At 40.3% G+C, this 18672-nt stretch overlaps 1 protein-coding gene across 1 annotated transcript in view; it reads right to left on the reverse strand.

The window, feature by feature from the left end:
* The window catches only part of LOC150080055 (uncharacterized), a 390832-nt gene that overhangs the window by 344583 nt on the left and 27577 nt on the right, over window positions 1-18672 (reverse strand). The window contains exon 3 of the mRNA XM_090381645.1: window positions 15112-15151. Coding sequence (XP_090237771.1) covers window positions 15112-15151 — 40 coding nt within the window. The remainder of the gene's footprint in view (window positions 1-15111; window positions 15152-18672) is intronic.

An 18672-nucleotide genomic window follows, 5' to 3' on the forward strand; every position in this document is an offset into this window, starting at 1 on the left:
TATAGGTGTCAGCACCAGTATTTAATAATGTGAGATTCTGGTTAACAATAATTGTTTCAATGAGTTTTCCTCTTTTGTTTATCTGGGGAGATCCCCACATAGGGTGGTGCCCATTGAAATCTCCTAGCAGAATAAAAGGCGATGGAAACTGCCTTATAAGTTCCTCCAGCTCTTTCACAGTGAATTCTTGGTTTGGGGAAAGGTACAGTGAGACTACGGTTAACATAACACTCAGATCAATTCGTACTGCTACAGCTTCTAATGTGGTCTGCAGCGGGATCTGTTTTGTAGGAACCTTGTTGTGGACAATTATGGCTACGCCTCCTCTTGTTGAATTAGTATTGTTTCTGTCCTGTTGATAGATACTATAGTTTTTGATCCCTGGAGTCACTTGTGGGGTTAGATTGGTTTCTTGCAGGCATAGGATAACTGGACTATGTTGTTTGATTAGTTCATAAATATCTAAAATATTGCTTCGTAGACCTCTACAGTTCCACTGTATAATGTTGTGCATTATTTAATTTTAGAAATTGTGTATGGTTCTGTCTGTTTTTTGTGTCCTGCCTGTTTGCCTCGATCTAGTTTCATCTTTTCTTTTTTTGGAAAAGTGGGGCGTCCAATTTCCATATCATCTTCTGCATGTAGATCTAGTATTGGTTCATTCTGTAGGGTACCAGAATCAATATCCATATTTGCTGAGCATGGTTGGTTTGAACTGTTTGGGGGTGATGCTTTTGATTTCGCAGTTTCTGCTACAGTATCAGAAGCAGTTGGTGGGACTGTTAGCGGGGTATTGCTAGCAGAAGTTACTTTACATTGTTCTGTAGGTGACTGCTGTGGGGATGATAGCACTGATCGAGCCCAATCAGCAATTGAAATGGATGGTGGTACTGTTACTGCCGTTTGTGTTGCTGTTGACTGATATTTTTTGGTTGCTGCAGCATACGTAATTTTTGGCATATCGAGCATAAGTTGCTTCCTAGCTTCCTGATAGGTGACCTTTTGTTCGACTTTGTACTTCTGAATCTTTTTGCCTACTCTCCAGAGTTCGCAATTTTTTGAATACGCTGGATGCTGGCCTTTGCAATTTGGGCATTGTGGATTTTCTGCAGTGCAGTCAGTTTGTGCATGATCTTTGGAGCCGCAATTCGGGCAAGTAGTGTCCCCTCGATATACTGTTTGCGAGTGTCCAAATTTTTGACACTTAAAACATCTGATTGGGTTGGGAATGTACGGACGTACTCGGCAATTTAGGTATCCGGCTTTCACACATGATGGTAAGGTAGGTGTATCGAACGTTAGAATAATGTTTCTAGTTGGAATAAGTTCACCATCCTTTTTAATCATTATTCCTTTTGCCTGGACGACTTTTTGCTCTTTTAGTTCTTCGACTATCTCATTTTCAGCGACATTCATCAAGTGCCACTCAGCTATTACTCCTTTTGAACTATTTAGTGTAGCATGAGGGGTGACCTGTATAGGAATTCCTCCAAAATTTGATAATTTTAGTAGAGCCTGAGAATGCTGATATTTCGCTGTTTCAATTAGTAGATCTTCGGATCGGAGTCTTTTCACCATTTTCGGTAAACCAGCCACGCTTTCTAAACATTTCTGAATTAGAAATGGTGAAAGGGCACTCATAGGCTTGGATGAGAGAGAATGGAATATAAGGAATGTTGGGAATTCCTGCTGATTCTCATTTGTACGTTGTCTTTTGGTTTGTGATACGTCATGTTCGGTTTCAATCAGGTCATGAGTTGAGCGTTTAGGCTCAAGTGCGGGATAATTGTCAAAATCCATGATTGCTCCTTTTGGCCCCGGAGGATAACTTTTCCCCCAGGTTACCGGCCCGGGCACGTGGAGGCAGGAGCGGTGCCACCAGTGACCAAGCGATCAGAGGTTAGTGATTAGTGTGTTATATAAATTAGTTCAATATACAAGAAGAAAGATACCTTTCCTTTCTTTTTTGAAGAGCTTGCTTCTTTATTCAGAAGAGCAGAAATGAAATAATTTTGCAAATAAAGACAAATTCTCAGTAATCTGCTGATTCTGGAGAAGTCGCTTTGAAGTTCACTTTTTAAATTCGCTTTGATCACTCACTTGGCACTCGGGGCCAACTCTTTGGTACTACACTGACAGTGGTAGAGAATGAAAGGAACCTGGAGGTAATTGTGCAGGCAGATATGAAGTTTTCTGAGCAGTGCACATGGTCTGCAAGAGTAGCTCATGGTGTCTTGTCAATGATATACAGAAATTTTTCTAGCAGGGATAAGGAGGTTGTTTGTTATTTGGTTTTTAGGAACATTAGCAACTAAGGCCATATTGCCCCGGGGATATGGCGGTGGTCATTCCCTGACCTTTCCGCATCGAACCCCGGTCTAATCAAGAAGCGTGTGCTACGCACTGCTGCTCCTGCCCACCTGGCTATGGAGGTACCACGGATAAGGAGGTGATTATCCCCTTGTAAGGCAATGGTCAGGCTACACCTTGAGTACTGTATACAGGTCTAGAGGCCTCATTTTAAGAAGGATGTAGAGCTGTTGGAACGAGTACAGAGAAAGGCAACAAGATTAGTAAATGGAACAAAGGATTGCTCTTACGAAGAAAGGCTTAATTTTTCCAAATTACAGTGTCTGGAGACTAGGCACCTGAGAGATGATCTGACTGAGGTGTATAAAGCCTTGAATGGTTTGAGCATACTCAATGCTAATGGGATTCTCCCTCTTGCTCAGAATAATCACCTGAGAGGGAATAAATTCAGATTGAGGAAAGATGGTTGTAAGATAGATGTGTGGAAGTCTGCCTTTAGCCAGCAGGTGGTTGATTGCTGGAACAAACTTCCATCTGTCGTTGTAGAAGTTGATAGCTTAAAGAGATTCAAGGCAGAACTTGACAAACATTTGGAGTGAATGGATGGGTGAAATAAGGGGATTTTTTGGCTGATGCTATATAAGCTTGCTTTCTTGCATCATGTGCCTTTTCTAATGCTATTAGTATTAACCAAATAGTGAAAGGAAGCACAGGCTTTTGATGCAACAGCAAAAAAAAAATAATAATAAATAAATAAAAATAATAAAAAATTATAAACTTACCTCCTCATGAAGATCCAGTAGACCTCAGAATTTCTTGACAATTATATACATATATAATTGTAAAGAAATACGAGGCAGTGTTAGGTGGGTCGGAAAAAAGCTAGCTTTGGTGGGGGATACACGGACTAATAGATTAACAGTAGCCGCTGGTAGAGGTGAAAGTGATTCTTGCACTGCTTCTATTGGAATGTACAGCAGACTGGAAAACAAGGTGTGGGGAATTTCAGAGACTGCTGGGAGTCATCGCGGAACAAGTAAATACATGGGCTGTGTTAGGGCAGCTAAGAATGCTAGTTTTACCAAACTCCAATGCCAGGAGCTTGATAAATAAATTTGATGAATTTGAGGTGTTGGTCAGAACATCAAAGGCAGATTTTGTTGTAATATCAGAGACTTGGTATCACACAGATATAAGGAAATCAGAATTAGAAGTTAAGGGGCACAATTTGTACAAAGATAGACAGCATACAAAGGGAGGAGGGGGTTATGCTATTAGTTAAGAATCACATAAAATCTAAGGAAGTGCAGCCAGTTGAAATGGGTGAACAGTGCAGTGTCAAGTCAGTTTGGTGTGACATAAGTACAGGTCACTGTTGAAAAAAAGCCGTGAATTAGGGTTGAATTTGAAAGTGTCTGCAATTCTGCCCAGACACGATAGGAGGGAGTATATGATGAGAGCCTTGTCGATCAATTCGGCCCTGGAGGGATTGTGCAAGGCTCAAGGGGTAGAATTTTTTTCAGCCTGAACTGTACTTATTAACAGGAGAGATTGCTTCTACAGGGATGGGATACACTTAAATAGAAAGGGTGCAAGAATTTTTGCTGATGCCATTGAGGCAGTGTTAGGTGAGTCGGAAAACTGCTAGTTGGGGGGGATACCAGGACTAATAGATTACCAGTAGCCACTGGCAGAGGTGGAAGTGATTCTTGCACTGCTTCTATTGAAATGAGCAGAAGCCTGAAAAACAAGATGCAGGATATTTCAGAGACTGCTGGGAGTCATTGCGGTACATGTAAACACATGGGTTGTGTTAGGGTAGCCAAGAATAGAAACAGGTGCATGTATACCTGCGTGTACACCAATGCTAGGAGTTTGGTAAATAAATTTGATGAATTTGAGGTATTGCTCAAAACATCAAAGGCAGATATTGTTGGGATATCAGAAACGTGGTGTCACACAGATATAAGGAATGCGGAACTGGAATTTGGGGAATACAATGTGTATAGAAAGGATAGACAGGACAGGAGGGGAGGAGGGGTTATGCTATTAGTTAAGAAACACATAAAGTCCAAGAAAGTGAAGCCAGTCGACATCGATGGACAGGGCAGTGTCGAGTCAGTTTGGTGTGACATAAGCATAGGGAAATCAAAATTGAGAGTAGGAGTGTGCTATAGGCCTAATGACTCTGATGAGTATAATAAGATATTGTACAGGGAAATAGAGTGGGCCAGTAAATCAGAGAGTCTTATAATGGGGGATTTTAATTTCCCAGATACTGACTGGAATTTGTGAGTTGGTCACTCGCACACTAGCAAGGCTTTTGTGGATTTATTGGATGATTGTTTTCTACATCAGCATGTTTGGGAGGCAACTAGAGGGAGTAATACTCTTGATTTGATTATCAGTAATGATTCTTCATGCATTAAGAATCTGCAGATAAATGAACCACTAGGTGGCAGTGATCATAGTGTGTTGAAGTGGGATTTACTCAAGGAGGTAACTACCATCAGAGGTAAAGGGAAGGGTTTTTGTTTTCATAAAGACGACTATGATGGTCTGAGACAGTATTTAAATTCTATACAGTGGGACCAATTGATGATGTTACCAACAGCAAATTCAAAATGGGAAGCATTCAAAGAACTTATCTTGGAAGCTACTAGGCTTTACATGCCAACTAAGAAATATTGTTGAAGGTTTAGGCCTAAATGGATGTCAGATGAACTAATGAGACATATAGCAGAGAAGAAAATGCATGGGATACATACAAATTAACACGTGACACAGAAGCCTATGATAGATACAAGTTGATCTATAACCAAGTTACAAAGTACTTTAGGCAGGCGAAGGCAGATTACGAGAAATCTTTGGCAAGGGATGCAAAGAAAAACAGCAAAGAGTTAAACACAAGAAAGTCACCTGGGGTGGATGGGATCTATCCAGTTATATTAAAGGAGGCAGCAAAGGAAGTAAGCAAACCCTTAGCCATAATTATGAGAGCTTCCTTGGAATGGAGATGTGCAAATGTGATCCCAATTCACAAAGGAGGATCAAAGGCTGACACAAGTAATTATTGACCTGTGAGTTTAACTTCTGTTCCAGGAAAATTAATGGAGGCACTGGTTAAAGAAGCACTGCAGGATCATCTAGACAAGAGTTCAGTTATGGCTCAGACACAGCATGGTTTTGTTAAGGGGAAGTCTTGCCTGACCAATTTGATTGGATACTATGATGCAGTCACAAAAAAACTGGATGCAGGGAATAACTTTGACATCATATATTTGGATCTTAGAAAGGCTTTTGATACTGTTGCACATGGAAGACTGCTGCACAAATTGGAGCAGTGTGGCATTGGAGGCAAATTGCTGCTATGGATAAAGGGATGGTTGAGGGGGAGAAGACAGAGTGGTAATCAATGGACACTGCTCATCGTGGACTAATCTTATTAGTGGAGTCCCTCAGGGTTCAGTATTGGGTCCATTATTGTTTTCTGTATTTATAAATGATACTGATGATGGTATATCAAGCTTAATGTCCAAGTTTGCAGACGATACGAAGGTTGGCAGGGTTGTCAAGGACACTACTGACACTATGCTGCTGCAACAGAATCTGGAAAGGTTGAGCAGATGGGCTGAGAGGTGGCAAATGAAGTTTAACATTGACAAATGTAAAGTATTACATATGGGAAACAGCAACCCCAGAGCAACGTATCAACTCTGTTGTACTACACTGACAGTGGTAGAGAATGAAAGGGACCTGGGGGTGGTTGTGCAGGCAGATATGAAGTTCTCTGAGCAGTGCAGACGGGCTGCAAGAGTAGCTCATGGTGTATTGTCAATGATATATAGGAATTTTTCTAGCAGGGATAAGGAGGTGATTATTCCCTTGTATAAGGCAATGGTCAGGCCACACCTAGAGTACTGTATACAGGCCTGGAGGCCTCATTTCAAGAAGGATGTAGAGCTGCTGGAACGAGTACAGAGAAGGAAGGGCAACAAGATTAGTGAATGGAACAAAGGGGTGCTCTTACGAAGAAAGGATTAAGTTTTGCAAATTGCTCAATGCTGATGGGATTCTTCCTCTTGCTCAGAATAATCACCTGAGAGGGCATAAATTCAAATTGAGGAAAGACAGATGTAGGATAGACGTGCGGAAATTTGCCTTTAGCCAGTGGGTGGTTGGTTGGTGGAACAGACTTCCATCCCTTGCCGTGGCAGTTGATAGCCTAAATAAGTTTAAGGTTCAGCTGGACAGGTATTTCGAACGAACAGAGGTGTGAAGCGGAAGTGGTTATTTTTTATTTATTTATTTTATTTTATTATTATTTTAAAAAATTTTTTTTTTTTGGCTGATGCTGCATAAGCTTGCTTTCTTGCATTGAATGCCTCGACTAATGCTAATGCTAAAGGGTTACACAAATAATTATACACCTGTTAGGTTAACTTCTGTTGCGGGGAAAATAATGGAGTCACTAGTTAAAAGAGGTGATACAGGATCACCTAGACAAGACTGCAATAATAGTTCAGACAAAGCATGGGTTTCTTAAGGGCAAGTCTTGTCTGACCAATTTGATTGGATACTACGATGTGGTCACAAACAAACTGGATGCAAAAAAATTCCCTGATTTCAGGAAAGCTTTTGATACTGTTGCACATGTAAGACTGCTGTACAAATTGGAGCAGTACAGCATTAAAGGCAAGTTGCTGCAATGGATAAAGGGATGGTTGAGTGGGAGACGGCAGAGAGTGGCAATAAATGGACACTACTCTACATGGACTAATTAGTGGAGTTCCCCCAGGATTCATTGCTAGGCCCACTGTTGTTTTCTGTATTTATTAATGATATTGATGATCAAATATCAGACTTAATGTCTAAGTTTGCAGATGACACGAAGGTTTGTAGGGTTGTTAATAACAGTACGCCACTGGAACAGGATCTAGAAAAGTTGAGCAGGAGCTGAGAGGTGGGAACTGAAGTTTAACGTTGACAAATGTAAAGTACTGCATATGGGTAGTAGTAACCCAAGAGAAACGTAACAACTCTGTGGTACTACACACTCTGGGAGGTGGAGAATGATAAAGACCTGTGGGTAATTGTGCAGTCAGATATGAAGTTTTCTGAACAGTGCAGAGAGACTGCAAGCCTAGCTGGTGTCTTGTCAATGATATACAGGAATTTTTCTAGCAGGGAAAAGGAGGTGATTATCCCCTTGTATGAGGTAATGGTCAGGCCATACCTTGAGTACTGTATACAGGTCTGGAGGCCACATTTTAGGAAGAATGTAGAGTTGATGGAACGAGTACAGAGAAATGAAACAAGATTAGTGAATGTAACAAAAGTTTGCTCTTACAAAGAAAGCATTAGTAGAGGCTTATGATGCAAGAAAGCAAGCTTATGCAGCATCAGCCAAAAAAAAAAAAAAAAAATTTCACTTCACCTCTCCATTCATTTCAAATACCTGTCCAGCTGAGCCTTAAATTTGTTTAGGCTATCAACTTCCACAACATGGGATGGAAGTCTGTTCAACCAACCAACCAACTACCAGCTGGCTAAAGGCAAATTTCCACACATCTGTCCTACATCTGTCTTTCCTCAATTTCAATTTATGCCCTCTCAGGTGATTATTCTGAGCAAGAGGCAGAATCCCATCAGCACTGAGCATGCTCAAACCGTTCAAGGCTTTATACACCTCTTTCAGATCACCTCGCCGGTGCCTAGTCTCCAGACACTGTAATTTGCAAAACTTAAGCCTTTCTTCGTAAGAGCAACCCTTTGTTCCATTCACTAATCTTGTTGCCCTTCTCTGTACTCGTTCCAGCAGCTCTAGATCCTTCTTGAAATGAGGCCTCCAGACCTGTATACAGTACTCAAGGTGTGGCCTGACCATTGCCTTATACAAGGGAATAATCACCTCCTTATCCTTGCTAGAAAAATTCCTGTATATCATTGACCAGGGCACCATCAGCTAGGCTTGCGGTCTGTCCGCACTGCTCAAAAAACTTCATATCTGACTGCACAATTACCCCCAGGTCTTTATCATTCTCCACCTCCCTGAATGTGTAGTACCACAGAGTTGATACGTTACTCTGGGGTTGCTGTTTCCCATATGTAGTACTTTACATTTGTCAATGTTAAACTTCATTTGCCACGTCTCAGCCAATCTGCTCAACCTTTCCAGATCCTGTTGCAGCAGCATAGTGTCCTTAACAACCCTGCCAACCTTTGTATCATCTGCAAACTTGGACATTAAGCTTGATATACCATCATCATTATCATTTGTAAATACAGAAAACAACAATGGACCCAACTCTGAACCCTGAGGGACTCCACTAATAACATTTGTCCACGAAGAGCAGTGTCCATTGATTACCACTCTCTGTCTTCCCCCAACATCAACCACCCCTTTACCAATAGCAGCAATTTGCTCCAATGCCACACTGCTCCAATTTGTGCAGCAGTCTTCCATGTGCAACAGTATCAAAAGCCTTTCTAAGATCCGAGTATATAATATCAAAGTTATATCCTACATCCAGTTCTTTTGTGACTGCATCATAGTATCCAATCAAATTGGTCAGGCAAGACTTCCCCTTAACAAAATCATGCTGTGTTCGAGCTATAACTGAAGTCTTGTCTAGATGATCCTGCAGTACTTCTTTAACCAGTGGTTCCATTAATTTTCTTGGAACAGAAGTTAAACTCACAGGTCTATAATTACTTGTGTCAGCCTTTGATCCTCCTTTGTGAATTGGGGTCACATTTGCACATCTCCAGTCTATGGGTACCTCCTCTGAGTCCAAGGAAGCTCTCATAATTATGGCTAAGGGTTTGCTACTTCCTTTGCTGCCTCCTTTAATATATCAGGATAGATCCCATCCACCCAAGGTGCCTTTCTTTTGTTTATCTTCAACAATTTCTCCACCACTTTACTCTCAGTTATTACAAGATTATCTAGCTTACTGCCAGAGTTGAATACACCTCTGGCATTCCCCTCGCTGAATAACTCCTCATGTGTGAATGTCGATGCAAAATATTCATTTAGTTTGTTAGCTACCTGGGCAGGATCATCAACAGTTGAACCATTGATATCAAGTGGACCAATCTGATTCATCCCCTTCCTTCTAGAGTTAATATAAGTAAAGAACTCGCTTCCTTTGCCAAAGATTTCTTGTAATCTGCCTTCGCCTGCCTAACCTCCTTTGTAACTTTGCTTACAGTTCAACTTATATCTATCATAGGCTTCTGTGTCACTTGTTAATTTATATGTATCCCATGCATTTTTCTTCTCTGTCATATGTTTCATTAGTTTATTTGACATCCATTTAGGCCTAAAGATCGAACAATATTTCTTAGTTGGTATGTACAGCCTAGTGGCTTTCAAGATAAGTTCTTTGAATGCTTCCCATTTTGAATTTGCTGTTGGTAACGTCATCAGTTGGTCCCACTGTATAGAATTTGAATACTGTCTCAAACCATCGTAGTCGCCTTTACGAAAGCAATAACCCTTCCCTTTACCCCTGATGGTAGTTACCTGTTTGAGTAAATCCCACTTCAGCACACGGTGATCACTGCCACCTACTGGTTCCTCTATCTGCAGATTCTTAATGCATGAAGAATCACTACTGATAATCACATCAAGAGTATTACTCCCTCTAGTTGCCTCCCAAACATGCTGATGTATAAAACAAGCATCCAATAAATCCAAAAAAGCCTTCCTAGTGTATGAGTGACCAACCCACAAATTCCAGTCAATATCTGGGAAATTAAAATACACCATTATAAGACTCTCTGATTTACTGGCCCACTCTATTTCCCTGTACAGTTTCTTATTATACTCATCAGAGTCATTAGGCCTATAGCACACTCCGACTCTCAATTTTGATCGCCCAATGCTTAGGTCACACCAAACTGGACACTGCACTGTCCAGCGATGTCGACTGGCTTCTCTTCCTTGGATTTTATGTGTTTCTTAACTAATAGCATAATCCCTCCTCAATTCCTATCCTGTCTATCCTTTCTGTAGACGTTGTACTCCCCAAATTCCTGTTCTGCATTCCTTATATCTGTGTGACACCAAGTCTCTGATTTCCCAACAATATCCGCCTTTGATGCTTTGAGCAATACCTCAAATTCATCAAATTTATTTACCAAACTCCTAGCATTGGTGAACATGCAAGTATACATGCACCTGTTCTTTTTCTTAGCTACCCTAACACAACCCATGTGTTTACTTGTACCGCAATGACTCCCAGCAGTCTCTGAAATATCCTGCATCTTGTTTTCCAGGCTTCTGCTCATTCCAATAAAAGCAGTGCAAGAATCACTTTCACCTCTGCCAGTGGCTACTGTTAATCTATTAGTCTTTGTATCCCCCCAAGCTAGCAGTTTTCCGACTCACCTAACACTGCCTCAATGGCATCAGCAAATATTCTTGCACACTTTCTATTTAAGTGTATCCCATCCCTGTAGAAGCAGTCTCTCCTGTTAACAAGTACAGACAAGGCTGAAAAAAATTCTACACCTCGAGCCTTGCACAATATTTCCAGGGCCGAATTGATCGACAAGGCTCTCATCATATACTCCTACTATCGTGTCTGGGGAGAATTAGAGACACTTTCAAATTCAACCCTAATTCACGGCTTTTTTTCAACAATGACCTGTACTTGTTAAGCAATTCTGCTGGTCTCCTACTCTTAATATCGTTAATGCCAACGTGTACAACTATATCAACTTTTGTGCCCTTTAAAGATGATATCTGCTCTACAACATCAACAACCTTTGCCCCTGGTAGACATACCCTGGTCCTGTTCCACCTATCCTTTTTACAAAGCATGTTCCCCGTTTCCCTGACAATAGAGTCACCAACAACTACTAGTTCCTGTGGGACCAGCGCATGCTGCCTTCGGGGTTGCCGCTGTGTTGCGTGAGAAACAAGTGCATATTAGCTGGAATTTGTGGGCTAGTCACTCACACGCTAGCAAGGCTTTTGTGAATTTATCAGATGATTGTTTTCTACATCAGTATGTTCAGGAGGAAACAAGAGGGAGTAATACTCTTGATCTGATTATCAGTAGTGATTCTTCATGCATTAACAATCTGCAGAAAAAGGTACCACAAGGTGGCAGTGATCACAGTGTGCTGGAATGAGATTTACGCAAAGAGGTAACTACCATCAGGGGTAAAGGGAAGGGTTTTTGCTTTTGGAAAGGCGCCTATGGTGGTCTGAGACAGTATTTAAATTCTATACAGTGGGACCAACTGATGGTGTTACCAACAGCAAATTCAAAATGGGAGGCATTCAAAGAATTTATCTTGGAAGCAACTATGCTTTAAATACCAACTAAGAAATTGTTCAAGGTTTAGGTCTATATGGATGTCAGATGAACTATTGAGACATATGGCAGAGAATAAAAATGCATGGGATACATATAAATTAATGGGTGACATGGAAGCCTATGATAGATATAAGCTGGTCTGTAACCATGTCACAAAGGAGATTAGGCAGGCAAAGGCAGATTATGAGAAATCTTTCGCAAAGGATGCAAAGAAAAACAGCAAAGAGTTCTTTACCTATGTAAACTCTAGAAGGAAAGGGATGAATCAGATTGGTCCACTGGTTATTGATGGTTCAACTGTTGGCGATCCTGCTCAGGTGGCTAAAAAACTAAATGAGTATTTTGCATCTACATTCACACATGAGGAACTATTCACGGAGGGGAATGCCAGAGGTGAAATAAACTCTGGCAGTGAGCTAGCTGATTTTGTAATAACTGAGAGGAAAGTGGAGGAGAAATTGTTGAAGATAAAAATAAAAAGGGCACCTGGGGTGGATGGGATCTATCCAGATATATTAAAAGAGGCAGCAAAGGAAGTAAGCAAACCCTTAGCCATAATTATGAGCTTCCTTGGACTCAGGGGAGGTACCCATGGACTGGAGATGTGCAAATGTGACCCCCAATTCACAAAGGATGATCAAAGTAATTATAGACCTGTTAGTTTAACTTCTGTTCCAGGGAAATTAATGGAGGCACTGGTTAAAGAAGTACTGCAGGATCATCTAGACAAGACTTCAGTTATAGTTTAGATACATCATGGTTTGGTTAAGGGAAAGTCTTGGTTGACCAATTTGACTGGATACTATGATGTGGTCGCAAAGGAACTGGATGCAGCGAATAACTTTGATATCATATATTTGGATCTTAGAAAGGCTTTTGATATTGTTGCACATGGAAGATTGCTGCACAAATTGGAGTAGTGTGGCATTAGAGGCAAATTGCTGCTATGGATAAAGGGATGGTTGAGTTGGAGAAGACTGATTGGTAATCAATGGACACTGCTCATCGTGGACTAATGTTATTAGTGGAGTCCTTCAGGGCTCAGTGTTGGGTCCGCTGTTGTTTTCTGTATTTATAAATGATATTGATGATGGTATATCAAGCTTAATGTCCAAGTTTCCAGATGATACGAAGGTTGGCAGGGTTGTTAAGGACACTAATGACAGTACGCTGCTGCAACAGGATTTAGAAAAGTTGAAGAGATGAGCTGAGAGGTGTCAAATGAAGTTTAACATTGAAAAATGTAAAGTACTACATATGGGAAGCAGTAACCCCAGAGTAACGTATCAACTCTGTGGTACTACACTGACAGTGGTAGAGAATGAAAAGGACCTGGGATAATTGTGCAGGCAGCTATGAAGTTTTGTGAGCAATGCAGACAGTCTGCAAGAGTAGTTCATGGTGTCTTGTCAATGATATACAGGAATTTTTCTAGCAGGGATAAGGAGGTGATTATCCCCTTGTATAATGCAATTGTCAGGCCACACCTTGAGTACTGTATACAGGTCTGGGGGCCTCATTTTAAGAAGGATGTAGAGCTGTTGGAAAAAGTACAGAGAAGGGCAACAAGATTAGTGAATGGAACAAAGAGTTGCTCTTACGAAGAAAGGCTTAAATTTTGCAAATTACAGTGTCTGAAGACTAGGCACCTGCAAGGTGATCTGATTGAGGTGTATAAAGTCTTGAATGGTTTGAGCTTGCTGAATGCTGATGGGATTCTTCCTCTTGCTCAGAGTAATCACCTGAGAAGACAAATTCAAATTGAGGAAAGACAGTTGTAAGATAGATGTGTGGAAGTTTGCCTTTAGCCAATGGGTAGTTAGGTGGTGGAACAGACTTCCATCCTTTGTTGTGGAAGTTGATAGCCTAAATAAATTTAAGGCTGAGCTGGACAGGTATTTGGAACGAACGGAGGGGTGAAATGGGAGAGTTTTTTTTTTTTTTTTTTGGCTGATGCTTGCTTTCTTGCATCATATGCCTCTACTAATGCTAAGGTTCAGTGTTGGGCCCATGGTTGTTTTCTATATTTATCAATGATATTAACATATATCCGGCTTATTGTTCAATTTTGCAGATGATACAAAGGTTGGCAGGGTTGTTAATGACAGTATGCTATTGCAACAAGATCTAGAAGAGTTTGGCAGATGGGCTGAAGTAGCAACTGAAGTTTAACATTAAAAAATGCAAAGTACTGCATATGGGTAACAGTACCATCAGAGAAACCTGATAGTAGTACCAACTGTGTGGTACTACTCTCAGGATATTGTAGAATGAAAAGGACCTGGGGGTAATTGTGCAGTCAGATATGAAGTTTTCTGAGAGTATAGACAGACTGCTATCACAGTTCATTGGAGTTTTGTCAATGATATACAGTAATTTTGCTAGCAGGGATAAGGAGGTGATTATTCCTTTGTATAAAGCAATGGTCAGGCCACAACTTTACTATGTACAGGTTGGAGGCCTCGTTTTAAGAGATTAGATTAGCATTAGTAGATGCACATGATGCAAGAAAGCAAGCTTATACAGCATCAGCCAAAAAAAAAAAAAAAAAAAAACACCCCTTCCCATTATGTAGAGACACTGGAACAAGTACAGAGAAGGGCAATGAGATTGGTGGAGGGAATAAAGGCTTGAATTCTGCAAATTGCATCTTCTGGAGACTTGGGACATGTATGAGGTGTTTAAGGCTTTGAATAGTTTGAGCAAGCTCAATGCTGATAGGATTCTCTGTCTTGCTCACATTATACACTAGAGGATGCACAAATTAAACTGAAGATGTGCAGAAATTTGCCTTTAGCCAGCAATTGGCTGATTGCTGGAACAAATTTCCATCTGTAGTGGAAGTTGACAGCTTAATTAAATACAACTGGACAAACTTTTTGGTTTTTTTTGTTGGCTGATACTGTATAAGCTTGCTTTCTTTGCATCATATGCCTCTACTAATGCTAATAAAGTGTGTTGTTTTCTTTTTCTTAGACTGGTATTATTATTATATTTAGCCATACAATGCAAGGAAGCCCGAGGCTTTTGCTGCACTAGCCAAAAAAAGAAAAATTTTTGCATTACCCTGAAAGACAGAGTAACAAGAATAAGAGTAGAAGGGAATCACCAAGAAAGAGAAAAATTATGATATCCAGCTGAGGACCCTAGTTGTGCCAAAGCCATATTCACCAGATGTGACCCCAGGGGGTTACTAAGCTTTGCTTCCTTGCATCATGTTGTCAATACTAAATGTTTCAGAAATTGTGCATTTGGATGAAAAACCAAACAGTGTGTTACTATTTATAGTAACACACTGTTTGGTTTGAAGGAAGCAAGTTATACCTTCCTACTGTTTTGTAGGAAGCAAGTTATACCTTCAGCTTTTAGTTATGCAGTACAATTAATATTTTTAACAGCTAAATGAAATATAATACAATACAATACAGAGGTGAGGGGAAGTTGTATTATCTGAAAAATGACAACTTACAATGTAATGTAATCCGGTATATATAATGCATTTCCATCTCCTGAAAAAGAGTAGCAAAATATTAGCCATACAAATCTTTACCTGCTATTAATTCAATCTAAGTATAACCACAAACTCATTATTCTTAAGTGTTTTATGGGTAATAAAATTTCTTCATATAACTTCTGCAATTAATCAATATATTTTCTGAAATGGATTGGTTAATTTTAATTAGCACTGAGGAAAATGATCCTTTTCAATAAAATGCATGTCCTTACCTGACTTCAAAAAGGAATATAAGTAGCCAGTACATCTCATCCTATGTGTCTAATATCCTGCAATACCAGTATAGGAAACCTACACAATAAATTCATCCCCTTTCTCCCTCACTCTGATTTTGCATTATTAAAAACTTTTTAAACTTCATCTCTACATTAATCCTCTAAAATGGAAGCTTTTATCTTTACTTAAGCAAAAGCTTTCCAAACAGACAATCTTTTGAATACTTTAGAAATTGAGTAGTCAAGGCCACTCACAATTAAAAACTTCAATTATGTTGGATGGATGTCTTCACATTTTGACCATTACATATCTTTGATCATTACATATCATCCAGTTATATTAAAGGAAGTAAGCAAATCCTTAGCCATAATTATGAGAGCTTCCTTGGATTCAGGGGAAGTATCCACGGACTGGAGATGTGCAAATGTGACCCCAATTCACAAAGGAGGATCAAAGGGCAACACAAGTAACTATAGACCTGTTAGTTTAACTTCTGTTCCAAGGAAATTAATGGAGGCACTGGTTAAAGAGGCACTGCAGGATCATCTAGACAAGACTTCTGGTTAAAGAAGCACTGCAGGATCATCTAGACAAGACTTCTGGTTAAAGAAGCACTGCAGGATCATCTAGACAAGACTTCAGTTATAGCTCGGACACAGCATTGTTTTGTTAAGGGGAAGTCTTGTCTGACCAATTTGATTGGATACTATGATGTGGTCACAAAGGAACTGGATGCAGGAAATAACTTTGATATCATATATTTGGATCTTAGAAAGGCTTTTGATACTGTTGCACGTGGAAGACTGCTGCACAAATTGGAGCACTGTGGCATTGGAGGCAAATTTGTGTTGGGTCCACTGTTGTTTTCTGTATTTATAAATGATACTGACGATAGTATATCAGGCTTAATGTCCAAGTTTGCAGACGATACAAAGGTTGGCAGGGTTGTTGGCAGGGTTGTTAAGGACACTAATGGCAGTATACTGCTGAAACAGGATCTAGAAAAGTTGAGCAGATGGGGTAAGAGGTGGCAAATGAAGTTTAACATTGAGACTGTTAAAATGGTGTCACAATTTCTACACATAGGACAATCGTCTGCCCTCAGCAGATAGCAATGTGTCAAGTGACAATGTCCTATGCGAAGCCGAGATAGAACAACTTACTCTTTTTGGTTCTTGCACAGACTAAACTGCCAATGTTCAATTACAGGATTAATCTCATATAACTTGTTTGCAGCCTGTCTATTCCATGAGTATTGCCATTGGGATACAAGTTTCTTTCGAATTACTTGCCTGTAGTCTGTATAGGGGACTAACAGGTAAGAGTTAAAGAGGTTCGCTGATTTGGCTGCAGTGTCTGCCAAATCATTTCCTGAGATCCCAATGCGGCCTGGAATCCAGCAGAAATGAACATCAAATTCAGATTGTGCAAGGAAGTGCAGCTTCTGCTGTATCCGGGTCAGGACAGGATGAGCCTCATCGATGATAAACCTGCAATGAACTCATAGAGAATCGGTATAATATATTTTTTGTGGTGGGTGGTTTGTATACGATCTAAGGCTAGCTCAACCGCGTGCAGCTCTGCAGTGAACACACTGCATTCGTGGGAGATCTGCTCAGATACTGCGGTGTCCGGGAAAACAGCTGCAGGTAGACAGCGGATGGAGTACTGTCTTTTCTCCAGTTGTTAAGGGAGAAGTTGCAGTTTGGGACACAAGCATGCCAGGGAAGCATGCCAGTGGAGAAGATTGCCCTAGTGATGGGGCAACATTGTCTAATGTGATATTCAAATCACTCAGTAGCCTTTGGATACGAATACCGAAAGGCTGAATGGCAGTCTGGCGAATGTTGTACAGATTTTCCCAACATGGCTCAAAAACCGGTGTCCACGTCGGATGGTCTGGCAGGGATTTCAGTTTCAAACCATACTGTAGAGACAACTGTTTCCTGTGAAGTGATAACGAGGGCTCATTCGCTTCGACATATTGGCTCTCGACAGGAGATGTTCGAAATGCTCCAGTGGCAATACAGATCGCCTGATGGTGGATGGGTTTCAGACATCGGAGTACACTGATTCTATAGGATGCGTATACCTGGCACCCATAATCTAACTTAGATCTCACAAGTGCATGACAGAGGCATCAAAGAGTGCATCAATCAGCGCCCCAAGAATGTGAGGAGATTGCACGTAGGATATTGAAACCTCTAATGCACTTCGTACGTAGTTGACGAATGTGTTGTAGAAAGGTCAACTTTCTATCAAATAAGAGCCCCAAAAATCTAGTCTCAGGTACTACTGGAATAGCATTAAGTCCAAACCTCAATTCAGGTTCGGGATAAAGATTGCGCCTTCTGCAAAAATGAATGCAAACGGTCTTCTGTGGAGAGAACCTGAATCCGTTATTCGTTGCCCAGTATCACATCAATAATTTTGAAAGCTTATATCTGCCATAGGCTTCTGTGTAGCCTGATAATTCATATGCATCCCATGCATTTTTCTTCTCTGCTATGAGTCTCATTAATTCATCTGACATCCATTCAGACCTTGAACAGTATTTCTTAGTTGGTATGAAAAGCCAAGTAGCCTCCCAGATTAAATCCCTGAAGGCTTCTCATGGGTGCATTATTCCATTAGATCATTATTCCATTAGATCACTTTTAGGGTGAGACCAAGACCTCTTGGCCTTGGTCTCACCCTAAAAAAGGAAGAGCAGAATACAGTACTAACAGCTTTCTACCAAAAATTAGTAAAAAAATTTTCCAAAATGCACAGAAGCAGCAATAATAACATAAGCCAACACACTATTAATTTCTTTGAATAAATAATAACATGTTTTGTTCATAACTGCAAGTGTCCCATTAGTTTTGAAAGGGTATTGCATGCTATGTATTAATTTTAAAGTTGGTAAACTTTACACGCAAATACGATTAAATAAGTCAATTATCAAATTATTATAAGGCAGTACGAAAGACTTGTAGGTGGTAGATGACTTTCATCAACCGGTGAAATACCACCACTTTGCTTATTGGAGGCTTGAAGTGGTGAAATCCATGTTTAGTCTCTAGAGCAAAGTTTCCGGCATCCCCCTCCCCCCATACTTCTCCTTCAACCCATGCACGGTGCTAAGTACTACAGGTTTTGATACCTTTCGTGTTTGGGGTTTTCATAAAAAAAAAAAAAAAACTTAAGAATTCATTCAGAGATTTTCTTCTTGTGCATTAAATCTTTCTGGAATAACTCAGTATGAATTTTATTATTACTCTTATTGTAGGATCTGCAGAAGCAGAAAATTTCTTATAT

The sequence above is a fragment of the Mastigoproctus giganteus genome, chromosome 9 (genome assembly GCF_048544385.1).
Source record: "Mastigoproctus giganteus isolate SK-2022 chromosome 9, ASM4854438v1, whole genome shotgun sequence".
Classification (NCBI taxonomy): Eukaryota; Metazoa; Arthropoda; class Arachnida; order Uropygi; family Thelyphonidae; genus Mastigoproctus; species Mastigoproctus giganteus.